At 48.4% G+C, this 23311-nt stretch overlaps 1 protein-coding gene and 1 pseudogene across 1 annotated transcript; one reads left to right on the plus strand and one right to left on the minus strand.

The window, feature by feature from the left end:
- The first annotated feature begins 18135 nt into the window (after nucleotides 1-18135).
- Nucleotides 18136-19645, plus strand: LOC123114749 (uncharacterized; annotated as a pseudogene).
- An 895-nt stretch (nucleotides 19646-20540) lies between these two features.
- LOC123115998 (protein FLOWERING LOCUS T-like) lies at nucleotides 20541-22063 on the minus strand. The gene is made up of 4 exons (XM_044537022.1): nucleotides 21780-22063; nucleotides 21597-21658; nucleotides 21419-21459; nucleotides 20541-21064 (listed from the first exon to the last, which is right to left on the minus strand). Exons 1-4 carry the CDS (start codon nucleotides 21984-21986, stop codon nucleotides 20838-20840), a joined length of 537 nt encoding a protein of 178 aa, XP_044392957.1. The 5' UTR covers nucleotides 21987-22063; the 3' UTR covers nucleotides 20541-20837.
- Between the last annotated feature and the right edge of the window lie 1248 nt (nucleotides 22064-23311).

The raw sequence follows: 23311 nt of genomic DNA on the forward strand, positions 1-23311 counted from the left end.
AAGAATGTCCAGAAAGGCAGGCAGCTCATACGTTTCCTTCTTCATCTCAGGGTTGATCTTCAGAGTGCAGTAGGGCCAGAGTGCTTGCTTGTGAGTGGAGGTGGTGTTGCGGTGTGGGCGAAAGCCGACAGGAGACGCAAGCCCGTGATCTTCCACCCCAATCAACTCCATGAACACCTTCCACTTGACAGAAAGCAACTTGCCATTGGTCATCCAAGTCAGTGTCCTGTCCTCATCAGTCCCGAGATGAACCGTGGCATAGAATTGGGCCACAATGTCAACATCATAATCTTTGTTGAATTGCATAATACCAAGAATGTTCAGTTGATTGCACATCTGAAGAGCTTCACCAAAGTATTCAGGATCCTTCTCCATATGGTCGATGTCGATGGAGTGCACGTTAACAAAGAGGTTCTTCTTGGCCTTGAGCACGTCAAAGAATATGGCAAACTGAAACATGTTCCAGAACGGACGGTTGACCAAAGTGGGATCTTGGTCTGCCTCATAGGGGTTGCGGCGACGCCTTGCCCAGAACTCCTTGGCTTGCATTTCCGGCACGGTTTTGCCAGATTGCTTCGGCTTGACAGCAGAGTTCTTCTTGAGTTGAGGTGGAGGTGGAGCACTTGAGGAACCTCCTGTAGACTCAGTTGTGCGGTAACGCTTTGAAGTGGCACGACCGGGGTTGATACACCAAGCCTGATGCTCCGGATGTTCATCACCTGGAACCACACACAAGAACACGCAAACGACCAGAAAGAGCGAGCATAAGCCACCAAACACAACAAAAAGATCACTGAGTGGTAAGAGTAAGATGGAACTTGGTAGAGGGCGGTAGTACCGTGACCCGTGAGTGGCAGTACCACTCCAAGCGGTAGTACCGCTCTAGATGGAGTGGTAGTACCGCTCGAAACAGGGAAACAACAGTTTCCTACTGCCGTGGTCAGATCCGGCACTACCGTCCTACCAAATTCAAAAATACTTCTACCAACCACTAACCAAACTGCCTAGATGCCTTCTCCATCCTACTCAAGCCTAGATTTGGCCAAAAATCTAGAGATGCAACTACTATTGCCCCTAAGATGCTAGATTGGAAATCTAGACAAGAAGAGAGAGGGAACGGGGGCAACACCGACATTCATGGCAAGAGGACAAGGTGGGGATCGACTCCACCGAAGGGAATGGAGAGGGACGCACCGGATAAGGAGATCCGCCGGAGCCCTCCCGCGGCGTCGGTTACTGGAGAGACGAGACGGAGTGAGGGGGCGAGCGAATGGGTATGGGGAAGGGAAACCTCCCCTGCCCACGACTTAACCCCCTAACCCCGCCCCGCAGCGGTAGTACCGCGCTGGTGGGCGGTAGTACCGCTTAAAGTGGTAGTACCGCGCACCACCAGCGGTAGTACCGCCCAGCAACAAAAGCACTAGGCAGAACGGCTAAGCTCAAAAAGAAACAGAGAAACACAGCCAAGAAGGAGGAAAGACCAACACGGCCACAAACACACTAACAAAGGGCCAAAACACACCTCTTCAAGAGAGGGCGGTGGCCGAGGCCACCTATGTTTGAGTCAAGAGGTATGGCATCGCGAAGATTTTAACCTTGGACCCATGACCAAAACTCGTCCTTAAAGCACAAGTACCATCAAAAATGGTTAAAGTGAAAGACTAGATCAATTTATGCATAATGGGGGGAGGGAGAGTTCATTGAGAGAACAACACTCCCCCTATGTCCATGCCTACATCTAAACTAAACAACAAGTTGAGTGAGGTGGGGTGTGCAAAGGTTCAAGTCACATTGCTCGAATCAATGATATTTAGCTCATGCCTTAACTCGCAAAATATTGCTTCATCCAAGGGCTTCGTGAAAATATCTGCAAGGTTATCATGAGTGTTGACATACTTGAGCTCGATCTCCCCTCGCCTAATGTGATCCCGGATGAAGTGATACCGAATCTCAATATGCTTCGTCTTGAAATGTTGCACCGGGTTGAGAGAAATCTTGATGGCACTTTCATTATCACACCAAAGAGGCACTTTGTCACAAATGACACCGTATTCCTTTAAAGTTTGCCTCATCCATAAGAGTTGTGCACAACAACTACCGGCCGCCACATATTCCGCTTCGATGGACGAGAGAGACACACAACTTTGCTTCCTGGAAGACCAACTCACCAAAGAGCACCCAAGAAATTGACACCCTCCGGAAGTGGACTTCCTATCCACTTTGTCTCCCGCCCAATCGGAATCCGTAAATCCTTCAAGCTTGAAGTTTGCTCCTCTTGGGTACCATAGACCAAAGTTTGGGGTATGAGCCAAATATCGAAAGATTCGCTTGACCGCCACATAGTGGCTTTCCTTTGGTGCGGCTTGAAACCATGCACACATTCCCACACTCAACATGATATCCGGTCTAGATGCACAAAGGTAAAGCAAGGATCCAATCATAGAGTGATATACCTTTTGATCCACCGCTTTACCATTGGGATCAATGTCAAGGTGGCACTTGGTAGGCATTGGAGTAGAAGCCGGCTTGACATCACTTAGCTTGAATCTCTTTAGCATGTCTTGAGTGTATTTGGCTTGGTTGATGAAGGTACCTTCTCTTCTTTGTTTGATATCAAAACCAAGGAAGAACTTCAACTCTCCCATCGAAGACATCTTGAACTTAGAGGTCATGAGAGCGGAAAATTCTTCATTGAAAGCTTTGTTAGGGGAACCAAAGATAATGTCATCAACATATAGTTGGCATACAAACAACTCCCCTTTGACCTTCTTAGTAAAAAGAGTGGGATCGATTTGTCCAACTTCAAAACCACGATCTTGTAACAACTCGGTAAGGTGGTCATACCACGCACGTGGGGCTTGTTTAAGGCCATAGAGTGCCTTATCGAGTTGATACACATGATCCAGGAAGTAAGGATCCTCGAACCCGGGGGGTTGCTTGACATAAACCAACTCATTAATAGGTCCATTAAGAAAAGCACTTTTCACATCCATTTGTTGTAACTTAAAGTTGTGATGGGAAGCATAAGCAATCAACAAACGAATGGATTCAAGGCGAGAAACAGGAGCAAAGGTTTCACCGTAGTCGGTACCCTCGACTTGGGAGTAGCCTTGTGCTACCAATCTTTCCTTGTTGCGAATGATGTTCCCATGAGCATCTTGCTCTGAAAATCCACTTGGTTCCAATGACGTTATGGTTCCCCGACGGCCGTGGAACCAATCTCCACACCTTGTTGTACTCGAAGTTGTTGAGTTCTTCATGCATGGCATTGAGCCAATCCGAATCTTCGAGCGCCTCATAGACCTTTTTGGGTTCAACACAAGATACAAACGCGTGATGTTCACAATAGTTTGCTAATTGTCTACGAGTGCTTACCCCCTTTCTTAGGCTTCCAACCACATTCTCCATGAGATGCCCTTTGATGATGAGCTTGGAAGCAATCTTCGCGGCACGATGCTCTAATTCCTCCTCGGATGTGGAGGAGGAGGATCAACTTGAGTATCTTGAGCGCCGTCTTGAGCTTGTTCGAGATCTTGAGCTTGCTCTTGATCGTGAACTTGATTGAGGGGGAGAACTTGACCTTGGGCTTCATTTGGTGGTTCACCACCATCTTGAGGTTGATCTTGCCCTTGGTCTTGTTCATGAGGTTGAGGACCTTCACTTTGTTCTTCGGAAGCGTGTGGGTCTTGGGGAGGTGATGGCTCCACATGAGTGGAGCATTGTCCTTCTCCTTCGGCCACAAGGGGTTCCTCAATGGGTAGAATATGACCAATACCCATTCTTCTTATGGCTTGGGGAGGAATTTCATCACCTATATCACAAGTACCACTTTGCTCCACTTGGGAGCCGTTATTTTCGTCAAATTCCACGTTACACGTATCCTCAATGAGTCCGGTGGACTTGTTGAGGACACGGTAAGCATGAGAGTTTGTAGCGTAGCCAACAAATATGCCCTCATAAGCTCTAGCCTCAAATTTGGACAAACGAACACCTTTCTTGAGAATGAAACACTTACACCCGAACACCCGGAAGTACTTGAGATTGGGCTTGTTACCAGTGAGAATTTCATAAGGAGTCTTGTTCAAGCCTTTGCGGAGATAGAGCCGATTTGATGCATGACACGCGGTGTTGATGGCTTCGGCCCAAAAGTTGTATGGAGACTTGAACTCCGCCATCATGGTCCTTGCCGCATCCATCAACGTCCGGTTCTTCCTCTCTGCAACACCATTTTGTTGAGGGGTGTATGGAGTGGGATATTGATGTTTGATCCCTTCATCACTAAGGAATTCATCCAAGGTGTAGTTCTTGAACTCGGTGCCGTTGTCACTTCTTATTGTCAAGATCTTTGCATCATGTTGTCGTTGAGCTTCATTTGCAAAGTCGATGACGGTTTGTTGAGTTTCACTCTTCCTCTTGAAGAAATATACCCACGTGTATCTTGAATAATCATCCACAATCACCAAGCAATACTTTCTTCCCCCAAGACTATCAAAGGATGGCGGCCCAAAGAGGTCCATGTGAAGGAGCTCCAAGGGTCTCTTCGAATAGATGATAGTCGTGGGAGGGTGAGTCATCTCATGAAGCTTTCCGTCGATACAAGCACTGCAAGCACGATCTTTGGCAAAACTAACATTTGTTAGTCCACGGACATGGTCCCCCTTGAGAAGACTTTGCAAAGATCTCATATTGGCGTGGGCTAAACGGCGATGCCAAGCCATCCCACGTCAACTTTAGCCATTAGGCATGTTGCGGTCTTAGTGGGTCGCTCCGAAAAGTTAATCACATAGAGAACGTTCTCGACATGCCCAACAAAGGCTACTTTAAGAGTCTTGCTCCACAAGAGGGCCACGGTATCAATGTCAAAGAAAGTGGCAAAACCCATGAGTGCAAGTTGACGAACGGAAAGTAAATTGTATGCAAGGGACTCAACAAGCATGACTTTCTCGATCGTCAGATCATGAGAAATGACAACCTTGCCAAGACCCAATACCTTAGAATGCGAGGCATCACCCCACTCAACATTGGTGGGCATAGATGTAATCTTTTGCACGTCCACCACCAAGTCCTTGCTCCCGGTCATATGATTTGTTGCTCCACTATCGAGCAACCATGATCCCCCACCGGAAGCAAATACCTACAAGAGATCAATGCTTGGTTTTAGGTACCCATTTAGTAATGGGTCCTCTGATGTTAGTAACAAGGGTCTTAGGAACCCAAATAGACCACTCAATGTACTCATAAGAAGAACCAACAAATTTAGCATAAACATGTCCATCACTAGCACGACACAACACATAAGAAGGGTTAAAGTCGCCAGCTTTGTTGAAGGAGGGGGAGGTGGCGTTGCCCTTTTGACATCAACACCCTTCACATTGTTCTTCTCCTCCTTAGGAGCACCCTCTCCCTCTTTCACAAAGGTTTGCTTGAGAGGGGGAGGTCGTTTGGTCTTTTCGTTCTTCTTCTTGCTCTTGGACTTGGGTGTGAATCCAATTCCTTCCTTGGCCACAACTTCCTTTTGATTGCTCAAAAGTTCGTTGAGGTTCTTCTCACCTTGAATGCATGTCACAAGGCCTTTCTCAAGTTGATCCTTAAACTTGGCATTCTCCTCCACAAGATGCACATGCTCACAACACGGGTTAGTGGCATATGCATTATCAATTAATACCATATGAGGAAAGGTGGCCTTTTCCTTGGTTAGCTCAACTTGGAGTTGAGAATGAGACTCCTTGAGGTTTGCATGTGCACCCTTCAAGACCTTGTGGGCCTTGTCAAGTACATCAAACTCCTCCTTGAGTCTAGCATGATCAACCCCAAGTTTAGCCTTCTCGGAAGTTAGCACACGAGACACAACAAGAGCATGATCAAGATCTTTCTTTAACTTGGCATGGTCACCGTTGTGTGACTCCTCAAGAGCCAAACAATGCCCACGATCTTCCTCAAGAGCATTGGAGAGATCCGATATCTCATCGGCATAGTCACGACTATGACCTTCCATCTTAGAGATGGTTTCTTCGTGAGCCTCGATCATGTCATTGGCTTCACCAAGTTGTTCCAAGAGAGCAACAAAGTGCTTCTTGGATTTGCCCTTTAGCTTACTCATAAAAGACTCAAATTCATTTACTTATTAATTAGACCCCTCACTTTCATCGATGCCATCCGTCAAAGAGGGATTAGTAATAATGGTGGTTTTGATGTTGGGGGTTACCTTGTTGGTGGCTTTAGCCATGAGGCACTTGGCGGTGATGTTCTCGTTGGGTGAATCAAAGAGAGACATCCGGGGAGATGTGGCAATGGCAACGGATGCCATGGCCATTGCTTCTCTTTCTTCACCATCATCGTCAACCTCATGGTATTCTTCTTGAACCACCAACCCACGAGTAGGAGTCTTCTTGGTGAAGTTGTTCTTGTTGGGGAAGGACTTGGCTTTGTCTTTTTGGATGAACTTGCCACCATTGTCTTCCTGCTTCTCGTAAGGACAATCCGCAATGAAATGGATCACATTGCCATAGTTGAAACAAGTTCTAACTCGTTGCTTGCCCTTGATGCCACTTGAGTTGTTCTAGTTGAAGTTGGGTCTTGAATTCTTCTTGCTCCAAAATTGTCTTGAAGCAAGAGCCATGTGCTCATGATAATCATATTTTGTATCTTCGGGGTTGCTCTCCTCATCCTCCTCTTCTTCATCTTCTTCTACAATAACCTTGGCCTTCAAGGCAAGGTTGGGCTTCTTTGCCCTTTGAGAATGGAGCACCGCATTGTCAGCGGTCTTGTCCAAGATGCTCATTGCAACAAACTCATCCAACACTTCGCTTGAGGTCATGGAGTGGAAGTCCGGTCTTTGATGAATGACGGAGGACATGGCCTTGTTGTAGGGCATCATGGCCTTAAGGAACTTGCGCTTGATCCAATTGTCATCCGTGTCCTTGCTCCCATGATCTCGGAGTGAGACCGCGAGTTTGGTCACTCTTCGAAAGAGCTCACGAGGTTCTTCATCTTCTTTCATTGCAAACTCATCGGCTTCATCTTGCACCACTTCATAGTTGGAGCGTTGAATGCTAGCACTTCCTCGATAGAGAGACACAACACATTGCCATGCGTCTCTGGCCATGGCATGGGGTCGAAGATGAGGGAGATCTTCGGGAAGGATTGCATCTTGGATGATGAAGGGAGCACTCTCATTGAATTGATTATCCACCACTTCTCTCGGGGTGAAGTTGCTTCGGTCATGTGGATAGAAACCTTCTTCAATGATTCTCCAAAGGTTAGTATTCACATGATTTAAGTGACGCTTGAAGCAATACACCTAAGAATCAAAATCCTCATTTTTCACAATCTTAGGAGGAGGACCGGCATGATTTAAATGAGTAGAGGGAATCGGTCCTCCATAAATTGGAGGTTCCACATGGGCAAAGATGCCGGTGCCATTTCTACCACTAGTAGAAGGACCCTTCTCACTATTAGCTTCCCCCTTGTCGGAGTTAGCATCCGTCACCTTGTTAGCGGGATCACCCACTTTCAACGGCGAGGTAGGTAGTTTAAGTCCTTCTAAGAATTTATTAAACATGCTTTCAACCATGGTTGTCATGGAGGTTTTCAATTTGTCCAAGGCCACATTGAATTCCTCATGGGACACCGCGGTTTCCCCATTACCCGTAGACGAGATCGGATTCACACCGGAGTGCTCCTCCTCCCCACCGTCTACGGTGTCAACCATACTCTTCAGACGGCAAAGTCCTTAATAAAGAGACGATGCTCTGATACCAATTGAAAGGATCGATATAGTTGACTAGAGGGGGGTGAATAGGCAACTAACAAATTTTAAACTTTTCTTTACCAAATTAAACTTTGCAACAAGATATGTTGTCTAGATATGCAACTATGTGAGCAACCTATATGATGCAATAACAACTAGCACAAAAGCAAGCAAGGGATGCAACACAAATAATCTAGCACAAGTAAAGGCACGAGATAACCAAGAGTGGAGCCGGTGGAGACGAGGATGTGTTACCGAAGTTCCTTCCTTTTAAAGGGAAGTACGTCTCCGTTAGAGTGGTGTGGAGGCACAATGCTCCCCAAGAAGCCACTCGGGCCACCGTATTCTCCTCACGCCCTCACACAATGCGAGATGCCGTGATTCCACTATTGGTGCCCTTGAAGGCGGTGACCGAACCTTTACAAACAAGGTTGGGGCAATCTCCACAACTCAATCGGAGCCTCCCAACAACACCACGAAGCTTCATCACAATGGACTATGGCTCCGAGGTGACCTCAGCCGTCTAGGGTGCTCAAACACCCAAGAGTAAGCTAGGGATTAGTGGGGGGAATCAAATTTCTCTTGGTGGAAGTGTAGATCGGGGCCTTCTCAACCAATCCCGAGCAAATCAACAAGTTTGATTGGCTAGGGAGAGAGATCGGGCGAAAATGGAGCTTGGAGCAACAATGGAGCTTTTGGGGGAAGAGATAGGTCAACATTGGGGAAGAAGACCTCTTTATATAGTGGGGGGAACAATCGAACCGTTACCCCCCCCCCCAAGCAGCCACACACAGAGCGGTACTACCGCTTGGGCAGGGCGGTACTACCGCTGAGCCAGCGGTACTACCGTTCCCTACCAGCGGTACTGCCGCGCTCACGAGGATAGCGGGGACCTGGGCCCAGAGCGGTACTACCGCGGGAGTATGGGCGGTACTACCGCTTGGAGCGGTACTACCGCCACTATTGCCGCTACTAGTACCGCAAAACCCGACACGAAAAATAGGGGTCCCGAGTCGAGGCGGTAGTAGCCCAGAACCACAGCGGTACTACGGCCAAAGACAGCAAGCGGTACTACCGCTTGGGGAGCGGTACTACCGCTTGACGTGCTTCAGCGGTACTACCGCTGAGGACCGCGGTACTACCGCTGGGGCAGGTCAAGGCAGGCAAGGAGAGGAAAAGGTAGCTCCAACGAAGCAGAAAGGAACGTCGGGTGTGATAAGGATGTGTACGTGTTGATTCCACCCTAGCCTTACCAAAGCGGATCCCCTCTTGATAGTACGGTGACTCCAACGAAACTAGTCCACCAACAGAGAAACGAAGGAGCTACACCATCTTGAATAAAAACACCAAGGGGATGGAATCGTCTCGTGCCAAAGGATGAATCTCTGAAAATCTCAATGCACACGATTAGTCCGCAAAAGCATTGTCATTAATCACCAAAACACTTTAGGGATAAATATGCCCTTACAACTAGGGTTACACAGAGTCGGTTATAGAGAAGAAAATCTACACATCCGAATATCCAAGCTTGCCTTCCACGCAAAGGAGACTCCCATCCGGACACGGGACGAAGTCTTCAATCTTGTATCTTCATAGTCCAACAGTCTGGCCAAAGTATATAGTCCGGTTGTCCAAGGACCCCTTAATCCATGACTCCCTCAGTAGCCCCTGAACCAGGCTTCAATGACGATGAGCCCGTCGCGCAAATTGTCTTCGGCATTGCAAGGCGGGTTCCTTCTCTGAATACTCCATAGAAGATTTTGAACACGAGAATCGTGTCCGGCTCTACAAAACAAATTCCACATACCACCTAGAGAGTATAATATTCCACAAATCTAATCTGCTGACAGCTTTTTATGACATCACGCCACTATACGCGTTGCGAGGCGGTTTTACTGGCACGTCTTGTCGAAGTAGAGATCGTGTCCCCCCTCATCATGGGATTGTGTGGGTAACCCAATCGTGCTTGTTTAATATGACTCCTTGATTTTAGGCAAGTCCCAAACGGTCACGCGGGGGGCGCTTGAGATTCGTCCTCTTTATAAAGGGGGCCAAGGCATGTCCTTTTCTTTCCACGCTTGATCCTTCCCCTCCCGCACCTCGAGTTCCAACACCCAAGGCTCAAGCTAAAGCACCCCGGTCTTTCGACCATGTCCGGATCCAATAAAGGCCTGTGGATGGCCTCCTCCATCCCAGAGGAGGACATCCGGAAGCTTAGGGAGGCTAGGTATCTCACCGCCGAAATTCCGCACAGGGTGCCTGCTCAAGGGCAGGTCATCCCCACTCCCGAACCCAACGAGAGTGTCGTATTTACTTCCCACTTCCTCCGAGGGTTAGGTTTTAGCCTCGATCCCTTCGTGAGGGGGCTTATGTTCTATTACGAGCTAGATTTCCATGATCTAGCTCTGGACTTCATCCTTCACATCTCGTTGTTCCTCGTTGTGTGTGAAGCCTTTCTCCGCATTACCCCCCACTTCGGCCTATGGCTCAAGACCTTCAATGTGAGGCCGAGGGTGATTGACGAGCATCACACGGAGTGCGGAGGTGATATAATAGGCAAAGGCGCTGACGCCCCGTGGCCAAAGGGTTCTTTCGTGGAGACTTCTGATTTATGGCAGCGGGAGTGGTTTTACATCACCGCTCCCTGAGGTACAAAGTGGGTGGCTGCTCCAGCGTTCCGCCCGGGCCCTCCACCACAACTGGCATCATGGGTCAACAAAGGGCTGGACTGGGGGCCGACAAATGACGTGACGACATTACAGAGCCGCATCCGAGACCTTCTCAAGAGGGATATCAGTCTTGCCAGGGTAATGCAAGTGATGTTGGTTCATTGAGTCCTGCCTTGCCAACGTCGTCCTCTCCGTATGTGGGAGTTCAACCCGGAAGGACCGCGAACCATTCAACAATTCTTTGGCATGACACACGAAGAGATGTACGAGTTATTCTTTGGATCACGAATAAAGTGTCCGGACACCACCGAGGACCTGGGTCTCAATTGTAACCGCCCGGATACCCCGGTAAATACTTCTCCTTCCGAACACACCATCCTTTATATTTAGTATAACATCATTCTAAAAAATGTTCTCTGCCAGGACTGGCTGAAGAAGGCGGAGAGGATTAGGTGTCCGGCCCCTCTTCCCGAAGGCTCGCCTAATCCTTTGTTGAACAGGATGCTTGAGCACGCGCCGTATCAGGTGCCATTAGGAGACGACGAGGGGAGGAATAGAGAAGCCACAGGCGGGCCTCATTTTTTACACATCCAGATTGGAGGAGTAAGTGCCTCCACGAAGGAGGATAATCGGGGAGGGGAATCTAAAATCCCCTCTCCCCAAGGTAATAAAAGGGCCACCTCTGAAGATTTGAAAACGGAGGCTTCTAAACAAGGAAAGAAAACCTCGCAAGAGGACCCTGCACCAGAGGGCGTCCTTACCGCGCAGCGCCCACAAGGGGGCCAGCCCTCCAACGAGCCGTAAGTGAAACATACTTTGGTAAACATATCCCGTTTTATCTCTGAGGATAATGACCGAAACATATTTGTTACAGTCCGGCTCGCAGCCCTTCCCCACAGAGTTTGTCCTCGGAAGATCTTCCTCCGGAGATGATGGAGAGCGAGACGCCTCCCCCTGCCTCCCCGTCACATGGGGCGGACGACCCCGAGGTGTCGTCACGGAGGATTTCTCCTGATCTACCAAGGCCAGAAGTTGACACCTTGGCTGCCCGGAGTCTCGAATATCCGGCTCTCAAAGAGAGCGTCAGGAGGAGTCCGGGATTGTCCGGCATACAGCCGGACACACTAATGGGCCTACTGGAGTGAGCGGCCATCTCAGAGACACATCGTGCCTTGATGGCTACGGTGGTTGAGAGAATTTCATCCGCGAAAAGCGGTTTGAATGAAGCTTTTATGAGTCTACTGAGAGGCTTTGAGGTACGCAAAAAATGTATTTTTGATGGTACCGCACATGCTAAGTGTGCTCTGTATAGATAGTAGCCCCTGAGACTCTGGTTGCCATCGATGTGGCAAACAGAGGATCATAATCTCTGTTAATGCGCCCGCTGCTTTATGTGCAGGTGGCTGAAAGTCCGGCGGCCGACCGATCTGCTAATTTTGCTGAACTAAAGCGGCAGCTGGACGTGGCCAATGCCGACATCGCGCTGGTTAACAAGCGGCTTGACGAGGCCCAGGGTATGTATATTCAACTTGTCAGCAAATGTTTAAGAGGAGCCTGATGCTAGTATCTGTAATGTTGTGATTGCAGATGGAGCTGCTGCCGTGGAGACCCTTCAAGCGGAGCTTGTCCGAGCCAAGGAGCAAGCCTGAAAAAGTGATGCGGCCGCTCTGAAGGCGGTCGAGGAGTTAAGTGCCGAACAGGTTGCTCATCGCCGAAGCAAAGAAAAGATAGCCCAGATGGCTACCCAGCTGGAAGATGCCGCCAACCGCCGTGAGCTCCTTGAAAAGGATAATTAAGCAAAAGCGGTTGACCTGAATAAGGCCCTAGAGGCAACCAAGGAAACCCGCTCTGAAATGAGGGGGATGAGGGAGGAGCTTCGTGAGGCCGGAGATATCGTGGCTGGGAAGCCCTATCTGTTGCGGATGAAATTGGAGATCCGAAGTATGCCCCTCTGGATCAGTTGTGGAGTGCGGCGGACTCGTATGCGGACCTGACAAAGAGTGTTGCTGATGCGACCGAGTTTTTCAAAGATCAGAAAGACCATAAGGTTGAGAGGTTATTCTGGTCGCAGTTCAGTGCCCCAACGCGTCCGCTGCCATTGAATGAAAGGATGGCCGCATGGGCCGAACTCCACAGGTTGTTCTGTCATGGATCATCTTTGGCCACAAGGACCAAGGCCGGACAACTATTTTGGATTGGTGCAACAATTCCTTGGTGATGTGCCGCATATCGATGTTGTGAAGAAGTCGGCATGCATAGAGGGTGCGGATGGCTCTTGCCCGTGTTAAAACATACAGGGCTGAGATGGAAACCACCGCTATTGCAACCCAGAGTGTAGCGGACGGCCAGGACCCGGCCGAGCACTTGTTCGAAGAAGTTTTAGAAGGCGCCCATTTAATAGAGGCTCAGTGCTCGAAGAGTGCTATGCCCGAATGACATATATCGCGATTGTAAAGACAATGCTGTTTTGATTCCAATGGGTCATCGAGTGGTTGACCAGTCACGCACTGTATCGAGTGGTTGACAGTCAGTTTTCGGCTTTCTCTACTGAGGTGCTTGTCTAGGTGAACCGGGGCACAATCGCAGTAGTTCTCCCAGTGCCGCCTTAGCCGATAGAACGGAATGTAAGGTAGCAAAACACGGGAGCCGGGCAAACCCAACATTTGACCAAAGACATGATTCGGAGCTGATGCATATAAGGCCAAACTCGCGACATCGAACACTCCCTAAGGTATTCGGACTTTATAATGTATGCTGGGCTGAATAACGCCCTTAACAATGAGCCCTGAGTTTCCAGGTATGAGCAGTAGTCTGGTGTGACAAAAATGCCAAAAACGCCAGTATCCCTCTCAGTTGTATAAAATTTCCGGAGGGGAAGAAGCAACAAGAGATGTTAAAAAGGTTTACGCAAGGTCTTAATCTAAAGCGAAACCTTTGTGCGGGGCCCTGCTGCACGTCTGCGCCTTTATCTCCGTTGTGCCATATCCTGGAAGGGTGTAGCACGATGATCATCTGTAAAAGAAAAAACCCAGGTGAAAGACTTCGTACGAGGTGTTCGTTAATCTAAATGAATCATGAAAATGCAATATGCTATTTTTATTGATAGGGCCGAGACGAACTACAGGATCTTTTTGCAAGTAGCCCCTAGCTTTTGTGGGGAAATCCCAACTGGGCTGTTACATTAGGTGGAGCGCCGGACTCGTCTAACCGTGTTCGTGGTCTTGACGACCGGCCATTAGTCCTGGTTGGAGGGACCGTTCAGTGTTCGGCTGCTAGAGCCGCCACATATTCTTCCGCATGTAAGGAACGCTCCGTGTTTCCGCTAACTGTGATGACGCCGCGTGGACCGGGCATCTTAAGTTTGAGGTAGACGTAATGCGGTACTGTGTTAAAACGAGCGAAGGCCGTTCGTCCGAGTAGTGCGTGATAGCCACTCCGGAATGGAGCGGTGTCGAAGGTTAATTCCTCGCTTCTGAAGTTGTCGGGGGAACCGAATACAACCTCTAGTACTAGAGAGCCCGTATAGTGGGCCTCCACGCCTGGTATTACTCCTTTAAAGGTAGTGTTACTTAGGCTGATCCTTGAAGGGTCTATCCCCATTTTGCGGAGAGTGTCCTGATATATCAGGTTTAGACTACTGCCGCCGTCCATGAGGACTCGTGTGAGATGGTATCTGTCAATTATTGGGTCGAGTACCAAGGCAGCCGATCCTCCGTGTCGGACACTAGTCGGATGTTCCCTGCGATCGGAGGTGATCGGGCAGGCCGACCAGGGTTCAATTTGGGGGCAACGGGCTCAACAGCGTATACGTCTCTGAGTGCGCATTTGCGCAATCTCTTTTGAATGTGAGTTGCGTAAATCATATTTACTGTTTTGACTTCTGGTGGGAATTTTTTCTGTTCTCCAGTGTTCGGCTGACGAGGCTCATCCTCATCCTCACTTGGCGTCTCCCTCCCCTTTTGTTCGGCGTTCAGCTTGCTGGCCTGTTTGAAAACCCAACACTCTCTGTGGGTGTGGTTTGCAGGCTTTTCGGTGGTGCCGTGAATCTGACACAATTTGTTTAGAATCTTGTTTAGGCTGGACGGTCCATCTCTGCTACCTTTAAATGGCTTCTTCCGTTGACCAGTTCAAGAGCCCCTGAATCTGGCATTGACTGCTGTATTCTCTAGGCTGTCATTATTGTTTCGACGCTTGTTTTTGTTGCGTCGTGGCTTCCCGTTGCCATCCCTCACTTCGGATGTGCTTGGGTCGCTGGTGCCGCTACGGGCCAGCTAGCTATCCTCGCCCATGCAAAAGCGGGTCATAAGGCTTGTTAAGGCTGACATCGTCCTCGGTTTTTCTTGGCCGAGGTGTCTGGCAAGCCATTGGTCCCAGATACTGTGTTTGAAGGCCGCTAAAGCCTCGGCGTCCGGGCAGTCGACTATTTGATTTTTCTTAGTAAGAAACCTATTCTAGAGCTTTCGGGCTGACTCTCCGGGCTGTTGAATTATATGACTTAGGTCGTCAGCGTCCGGAGGCCGAACATGAGTCCCTTGAAAATTGGCCCTGAAAGCATCCTCGAGCTCTTCCCAACTTCCAATTGAGTTTTCGGGAAGGCTTTTCAACCAGTGCCGAGTTGGTCCCTTTAATTTGAGGGGTAGATATTTGATGGTGTGCAGATCATCTCCATGGGCCATATGGATATGAAGGATAAAGTCCTCGATCCAGACCCCAGGGTCTGTAGTTCTGTCGTATGCCTCTATATTCACGGGTTTGAATCCTTCCGAAAATTCATGATCCAGCACCTCGTCGGTGAAGCACAGGGGGTGCGCGACACCCCTGTATCTGGTTGTGTCGTGGCATGCTGTCGATGATTGTTGTGTTCGGTTCTGATTCCAAGCTGGTATTCGATCGATGTGATCATTTCGGTAGTTCTGATCTTGTGCTGGAGCGCGCTTCCTAGATCCGTAGATGGATCTGGCCATACCGGACTTTCTGTCCAGGAGCTCACGTAAATAGTGTGCTGACTTGTGGGTGGCATCATTAGCCATCTTGTCACGGCCACGGGGCAGTCGGTCTGGCTGATCGGTCATTTTTGGCTGGGTGGGCTCTACGGCCTCGTCGTCGAATTTGGGCAGCAGCTTGCGCTTTGGATAGCTCTTTATGTGGTGATCGTCGCTGTATTTTTCTCTAGTGTTGAGCATTTTGTTCCTCCTGCGGTTGAGTGTATCCTACGCGGCCTTAAGCCTTTGCTTTTGCTTCTTTAGGCTCCTCGCGGTGGCGATAAGCCTTCTATGGAGGTTCTCTTGTTTCAAGAGTTTTTCTGGGATGATGAGTGTATCATCGTCCGGGCTGTTCTCCTCTCCGAAGACAGGTTGTTGAATTTTTCCCTCGGGATCGGCGTTGTCTGACGTTGGCTCCGGACTGTTTTCACCGTCCCCTGGCTCATCCTGCTCCATCGCTGGGTCCATGGGGTCGTTGTTTCCTTTGGAATCAACCGGGGTATTATTATTTTTTGCGTTGTTGTTGCTGTTTTTACTGTGGCGGGATTTAGAGCGGCGTCTATGGCACCGCTTTGGTGGTTTATCGAGGGGATTATCCCTGGTTGTATCGTCACCATCGCCTTCTTTAGGTGTGTCCACCATGTATATATCGTATGATGAGGTGGCAGTCCAGCGCCCAATGGGCAGTGGTTCCTGATCTTCTCCTGTGTCGTCGTAAATACTGTCGACGTCTTCGGAGTCAAAATCGAGCGTGTCGGTTAGGTCGTCAACAGTGGCTATGAAGTGGGTGGTGGGCGGGGAGCGAATTTCTTTGCCGTCCGCTTCCCACTCGAGCCGGACATAGTTCGGCAAAGAATCTTTTGACAAGGACAGAGACCTTAATGAGTTCATCACATCACCCAAGGGTGAGTGGTGAAAAATATCCGCGGTGGTGAACTCCATGATGGGTGCCCAATCTGATTCAATAGGCACGGATGCACGCGGTTCGGATCCTGCAACTGGGGAAGAGTCCGGGGGTCCGATGACACCAACCTCACAGGAGGCGGGTTCAGTGTTTGGCTCGGGCGCCGATGAGTGTACGGCCTCTGTGGCGGGGTCCATCCACCCGTCCTCGGAAGGCATGATCTGCTCCGGATTGATTCCCGGCGCCAACGCGGGTGCGAACTCCCGAATACTGTCCAACGACAGATCAAGATCATGTCCGTCGTGATTGTTCGGCACACCCATCATGGGCTCGAATCCGTCGAAGATCTAGTCTCCGCGGATGTCAGTAGTATAGTTTAAGCTTCCAAACCTGACCTGATGGCCAGGGGCATAGCTATCGACCTGCTCCAGATGGCCAAGCGAGTTGGCCCGCAATACAAAGCCGCCAAATATGAAGATCTGTCCGGGGAGGAAAACCTCCTCCTGGACCGCGTCGTTGAAGATGATCGAAGGGGCCATCAGGCCTTACAGCGACGACCCAGTGGAACTCTCAGTGAAAGCACCAATGTCGGTGTCAAAACCGGCGGATCTCGGGTAGGGGGTCCCGAACTGTGCGTCTAAGGCTAATGGTAATAGGAGGCAGGGGACACGATGTTTTACCCAGGTTCGGGCCCTCTAGATGGAGGTAATACCCTACTTCCTGCTTGATTGATCTTGATGGTATGAGTATTACAAGAGTTGATCTACCACGAGATCGTAGAGGCTAAACCCTAGAAGCTAGCCTATGATTACGATGGTTGTTGTCCTACGGACTAAACCCTCTGGTTTATATAGACACTGGAGGGGGCTAGGGTTACACAGAGTCGGTTACAGAGAAGGAAATCTACACATCCAAATATCCATGCTTGCCTTCCACGCAAAGGAGAGTCCCATCCGGACACGGGATGAAGTCTTCAATCTTGTATCTTCATAGTCCAACAGTCCGGCCAAAGTATATAGTCCGGCTGTCCGAGGACCCCTTAATCCAGGACTCCCTCAATGGGTGAGGTTAGATATTATTCTTTCATAAGTCCATCCAAGTGAACTGACCAAATCCTTGGTCAACACGTAGATTGATAATATTTTTGGTTAAATATATAAAAGAAAAATACTTCACCTTCCTATATTGTAAGTATATAGATGAGCCTCACAACATCTACGAAACCAAATAAACAAGATGAAAGTGTATTTCATGATGGATCTTAATATGCTATTTATATTTCCTAAATATTTGTACGCTCTCCTCCATTGCGGGTGCTTGTGGGCTAAATTTCTCTCTACTTTAGGGCATTTCTAACCGATACCCAATACAGCCATAAGGGAGTAAAATTTTCGGTGTACTCCCTTACGGCGACCGATCCCCTAAAAACGTTAACGGAGTATAGTTTTTACTCCAATTCCCTATTCCCCCAAGATTTCCTAAATATACTCCATATTGCGGCAACCGAGTAAAACTCCCTCTCGCCCTCCCGTGTTGCACTGCCTCCCGCCGCCACCAATGACCTCCGAGCCGGCCGGAATGGAAAGCCAACCCCCCCCCCCACACACACACACACTCACCCCTCCGACCACCGGCGCCGGCTTTTCTCCGCCGGAAACCACCCACACGCCGCCGCCGGTGCCAAAAAAAAGCTTGGGGATGACAAAGAACCACCGGGTCCAAGCTCCGCCTCCAACCAAGCCAATGCTGTCTGGGGTGGCCCCCGCATCTCCGGCAACGGTATGCCACCCTCCCGCCGCACCTACCGGAGGCAAACAGGCTCGAAAGCTGATGGCGGCGGCGGCAACGCTCGCCGAGGCAGCTGCCAAGAAGAAGATGAAGAAGACCGCGGCGGCGCCTCGTCCAAAGCCTAAGCCTCATGAGTCAACTCCGGCTACCCCTACGGCGACTGCTCCGGCACGAGCGGTGCCGCAGCCGGCAACAAAAAGCGCGGCCACCGAGTGCTCGATGAAATGCCAACAAGGTAAAAATAAAACATCGTGTCCCATTGGTATTCGATAGTGATTGTTCGTGATCGGTAGTGATTATTTATAGTGCTTGCTTTGACATTGTAGAGCGGAGATGAACATGGCCGAACTCGTTTTGGGATCATTTGGCCACCCAAGACACAGAGGAGGCCGAGGAGGAGGTCCAAGAGGTGGTGGCCGAGGAGGAGGTGGTGGAGGTGACCGAAGCAAGCACCCAAAACTACAACCAAAGGGAGGACCTTGCGCTTTGCGACGCTTGGTGTGCGATCTCCATGGATGCAATGATCAGAACGGATCAAACCAAGACCATGTTTTGGGAGAGGATCACTGACTACTACAACATCTCCATGGACGTGTGATCAAGCCGTACACAAGGTTCGCTTGGGCATCGTTGGAGCACCATCCGTGATCAATCCAACCGATGGTCCGGTTGCATCGACCAAGTGAACTATGCTCCACCGAGTGGTGTGCAAGTGGCGGAGTATGGCCCCTACATCCAAGAGCTATTCAAGCATCGGAACACCAAATTTGGCCACAAGCCATTCACTTTGCATCATTGCTACAAAGAGCTATGCAATAATGAGAAGTGGGTCCAAAGAATTGTGGAGACCACTCCGAAGAGGTCAAGGTTGTGCATATCTGTTGAGGATGACGACGAGGTTGATGAAGATACCAACAATAGACCGGAAGGAAACAAGATTGCAAAAGAAAGAAAGAAGAGGAATGCATTCGGTGGCACTTACAAGGATGAACTTGTGGCAATGATCGAGACCAAGAAGGTGTTGGCGGCCGAATGCAAAGAAGACAAGATAGCGAGGTGGAATGAGATCAAGGCCTTCAAGGATGAGAAATGGAAGACCAAGTTGGCGGCCGAAGAGAGAAAGTTGAAGACCGAGGAGCGTAGGCTTGCACTTGAGGAGGAAAGGATTCATGATGCGAAGAAGGCCTAAGAGCGTGCTATCATGTTCATGAATCCAAACACAATGGATGAAATCATAGGAAAGTATTGGGAGCACACTCGTGGAGAAATCTTGGCCTCTCTTCGGAATGTTGGTGGTGGCTGAGGGGGTGCTGGTGAAGATGGCCAAGGGGGTGGTGATGGTGGCTGAGAGGATGGTGATGGTGGCCGAGAGGATGGTGGTGGTGGTGGTGATGGTGGCCGAGAGGATGTCGAGGTTGATTTCTTTGCCGAGGACTTCGTTTGAGTGGTGGTGGCCGAGAGGGTGGTGGTGCATGCCAAAGATTGGCTCGATCCACAATATATGCACGCTATGTTTGTGGTGATTTTGAATCAAACATTGTGCTTGAAGTGATGTTCAAATTTGAAAAACACGGTGATGAAACTTTATGTTATGACGATTATTGCTATCCATGCTTTAATTTGAATGATTTTAAGATGTGTATTGTGTAGGGATTGTGTTTGTGCGGCTAGTATACAAAATGACCACAAATTTGATTTTACTCCGCTAACTATAGGGCATCGAGTAGGTGCGGCCACCGTTAGTGGAGTAAAATTTTACTCCACTAACTTTACTCCAACTTCTACTCCACTAACTTTTAGGGGATCGGTTAGAAATGTCCTTAAGCTCACAACTTTATGTAACTAGATGGCACACCTTGTTGCAAGAATATTTTGAAATATATTTCAATGAGAACTGATTGTGTGAAAAATGAATATTTGGAGTAATGACATGTAAACTAAAAACTAAGAATACATATGATTATGTGTTTGAATATTTCATATGATATAAATATCATAATAGAATGGAAATTCTTGAGGTGTCTTTTTCTTATTCATGGTCGCAAGTTGAGATGATCATTTATCCATACATGTTGAATGCTGAGATGACATGCTTGCATGTTGAGAAAAATATGTTGTTATGAGCTGACTATTTAGATATACAAGGTATAAGATACTTATATAGAACACTTTTTCACGTGAAAAGGAGATATACCGAACATGTGAGCAGCGAACCAACCTGTGGTTGGATGGTTAGAGGGATTGTGGTATCTCCAGCCCACCAGGGTTCAAATCCTGGTGCTCGCATTTATTCTTGGATTTATTTCAGGATTTCCGGTGATGCGCATTCAGTGGGAGGAGGAGATGCTCATAGGAATAGGATGTGCGTGTGTGCGTTCATAGGGGTGAGTGTGTGCGCGTGTATATGAGCGCTTGCGTCTGTACTGTGTTAAAAAAAAAAGAACATGTGAGCAAGATCACCTCAGTGTACCACAAATATTATATTACAGATATTAGTACTTCTTAGTACTTGTCATGCTGATAAGCTCAATAAAACACACACATACAAATACATACACCATATTCTATCTTGGCAATCGCACGCATTCTCTCGCAATGCACGGCATGCATGTCTGCATGCATACTTATATATACTATACGTTGTACATGTGTATGTCGTACTTTCTTTGCCTTCAATGATTAGGTCAGATCGGGTCCTGTTGTCGATGATGGACGACGGTCGGACAGCCTTGTCGCCGTGAACTTCAGCTGCACCTCCGGCCACCGCAGCCGCCCTCCCTCTGGCAGTTGAAGTAGGCGGCGGCGACCGGCGCGCCAAGGCAGTAACACGACGCGAAATCCCTGGTGTTGAAGTTGGGGCGCCACCCCGGCGCGTAGATCACCTGCCTCACCGTCTGCCGGAACACGATGAACGCCAGGCGGTGGATCCCCGCCTTGGGCTGCGGGCTCTCGTACGCCACCACCTCAGTTCCTGACACGTTCGATGGATCGGCGGAGTAAGAAAACTTAACACATAATAATTCAACACATATAGTAGTACTACTGTATACTCCCTCCATTCCTAAATATAAGTTTTTGTAGAGATTTCATTATGGACTACATACGGAGCAAAATGAGTGAATCTACACTTTAAAATGTATCTACATACATCCCTACGTGGTTCATAGTGAAATCCCTCCAAAGACTTACATTTAGGAACGGAGGGAGTATTACAATGCGAAATCCACATGCATGCATGTTCAATCCTCTTAGTGAACGTGGCAGCAGCTGGTTAGTGCACGCATGGAACTTGTCCATATTAATTTCTGCCAAGTCGCCCGCTTACCATGACTGACATCACCTCCTTCGGGTATGTCCATCACTAACCTGCACAGCAAATAAAAAAAGGCGTATTTGTGTTAGGAGATGATGAGGCATCAACTGATACAAGAAATTAGGGTTGACATGAAAAAAATGAATGGTTGATTAATGATTAGCTCGAGCTTAGCACGTACAGTACGTACCAATGGAGGTACTCCCTTTTGGAAGGGTTGCTTGGACTAGGTGCGTCAGGATCCACCATCACCTAGTAACAGAACATGGCAGCAACATGCGTGCATGAGAAGGAGCAGCAACGACGACAGCAGTTTCTTTTTCTTCCGAAAAGGACGATAAGCATCGATTGATGCAGTTTGCCGGTGACTCACCAGCGTGTATAGTGCTGTTTCATTGCGCCCCCGGGAGCCGGTTATCTGGACGGTCGGCTCCCTGGCCACCTGCGACGGCCTCAGCCCAGACCCACTGGTCATCTCGCGGTTGTTATAGAACAGCCTCAGCACCGCCGAAGCATCAAAGGGGTCGATGATTTCTCCGACGATGTTCCCGACGACCAGCGGATTCCTCGACGTGCTCATCGCCGGCTCGATCGGAAGACTTGGCACCAGCTAGCTAGCTAATTTTCCCGCAAGGAAAATAAAAGCTAGCTAGCTAATTAAGCTCAAATGTGCATGGCAGTGAGAGTTTGCATTGGTGAGCTACGTATTTATATGCTTGAAGTGGATACGATACGATCGATTCCTTGCATTGGAATATAAACTTTCTTTAAAGATCCATCTTAATCCTCTGGGCATAGACATACACCAAGTGGAGAGACCATTTCGGAGTGAATAAAATCTTGAGGTTACCATGCCAAATCCAGTTACGGATGCAATGCACAAGTAACAGGGAGACGGAGAAAGGAAGTGCTGACGCCTTAGAAAGCTCTTTGACCCCAATGTGATGACAACTCACAGGTAACTATATACTTACTTAGTTTTCAGGCACGATCGATACCCCAGCAGCAATAGCCTGGACACCATTGTTTTCCGTTCTGCTTTCTTTCTTTCTTTTCTCTCTTATTACTAGCTTATTACTTCCTCCGTTCCGAATTACTTGTCTTAGATTTATCTAGATACGGATGTATCTAGCACTAAAATGAGTCTAAATACATCTGTATCTAGACAAATCCAAGACAAGTAATTCAGAACGGAGGAAGTACTAGCTTATTACTAGCTAGCTAGGTGAATCCAGTCATCGTATTGGATTCTTCACGTAAAGTGATGCGGAGGCAAAAAGGCGCAAAGCAGATATGGTGGTGTACTTGTTGAGAAGAACATGAGTTCAACAAGTGAATTACGAAAGCAACAAAGTTTATATCCCCATATATTCCTTTTTCAAGTATCATCCACGTATGTTCTTCTGTACCCCTGCACTATTTTCCTGCACAATTGATTTCTAATGACTACTATGCTAAGCAAGCATTGTCGATCGGTGAATGGTAGAGCCTGTTTGATTTAATCAGCTGCCTAGGCCTAGCTATATCATTTTAGCTAGCTCACAGAAAATCTTATGGCTCCTGTGTCAAAATAATGCACCCTACGACCAACAAGATAGTCCAACTCGAAGTGACTTCTCCTGAAGGTTTTAGCAGCGTCCAATACATATATTAGGAATGAATTTAACTTGTTTTGTTTTGAGTTTATATTGCAGTGCAACTTTGACAATATAATTCTATACTCCATGTTAAATTGTTAATGCAAGAAAATAGTACTTACATTAAGTACAACCCCCTGACACATTGAGGTAGTAGTTCAGCGGTACATCCTCATTATTCACCACTACAAAATTTAGCTCTAATTTCTGTAAAATAAGTGATAAATGTATGTACATCTCTTTTTGCTAATTAAATGGAATAATGGTT

This window comes from Triticum aestivum, chromosome 5B, assembly GCF_018294505.1.
Source record: "Triticum aestivum cultivar Chinese Spring chromosome 5B, IWGSC CS RefSeq v2.1, whole genome shotgun sequence".
Lineage (NCBI taxonomy): Eukaryota > Viridiplantae > Streptophyta > Magnoliopsida > Poales > Poaceae > Triticum > Triticum aestivum.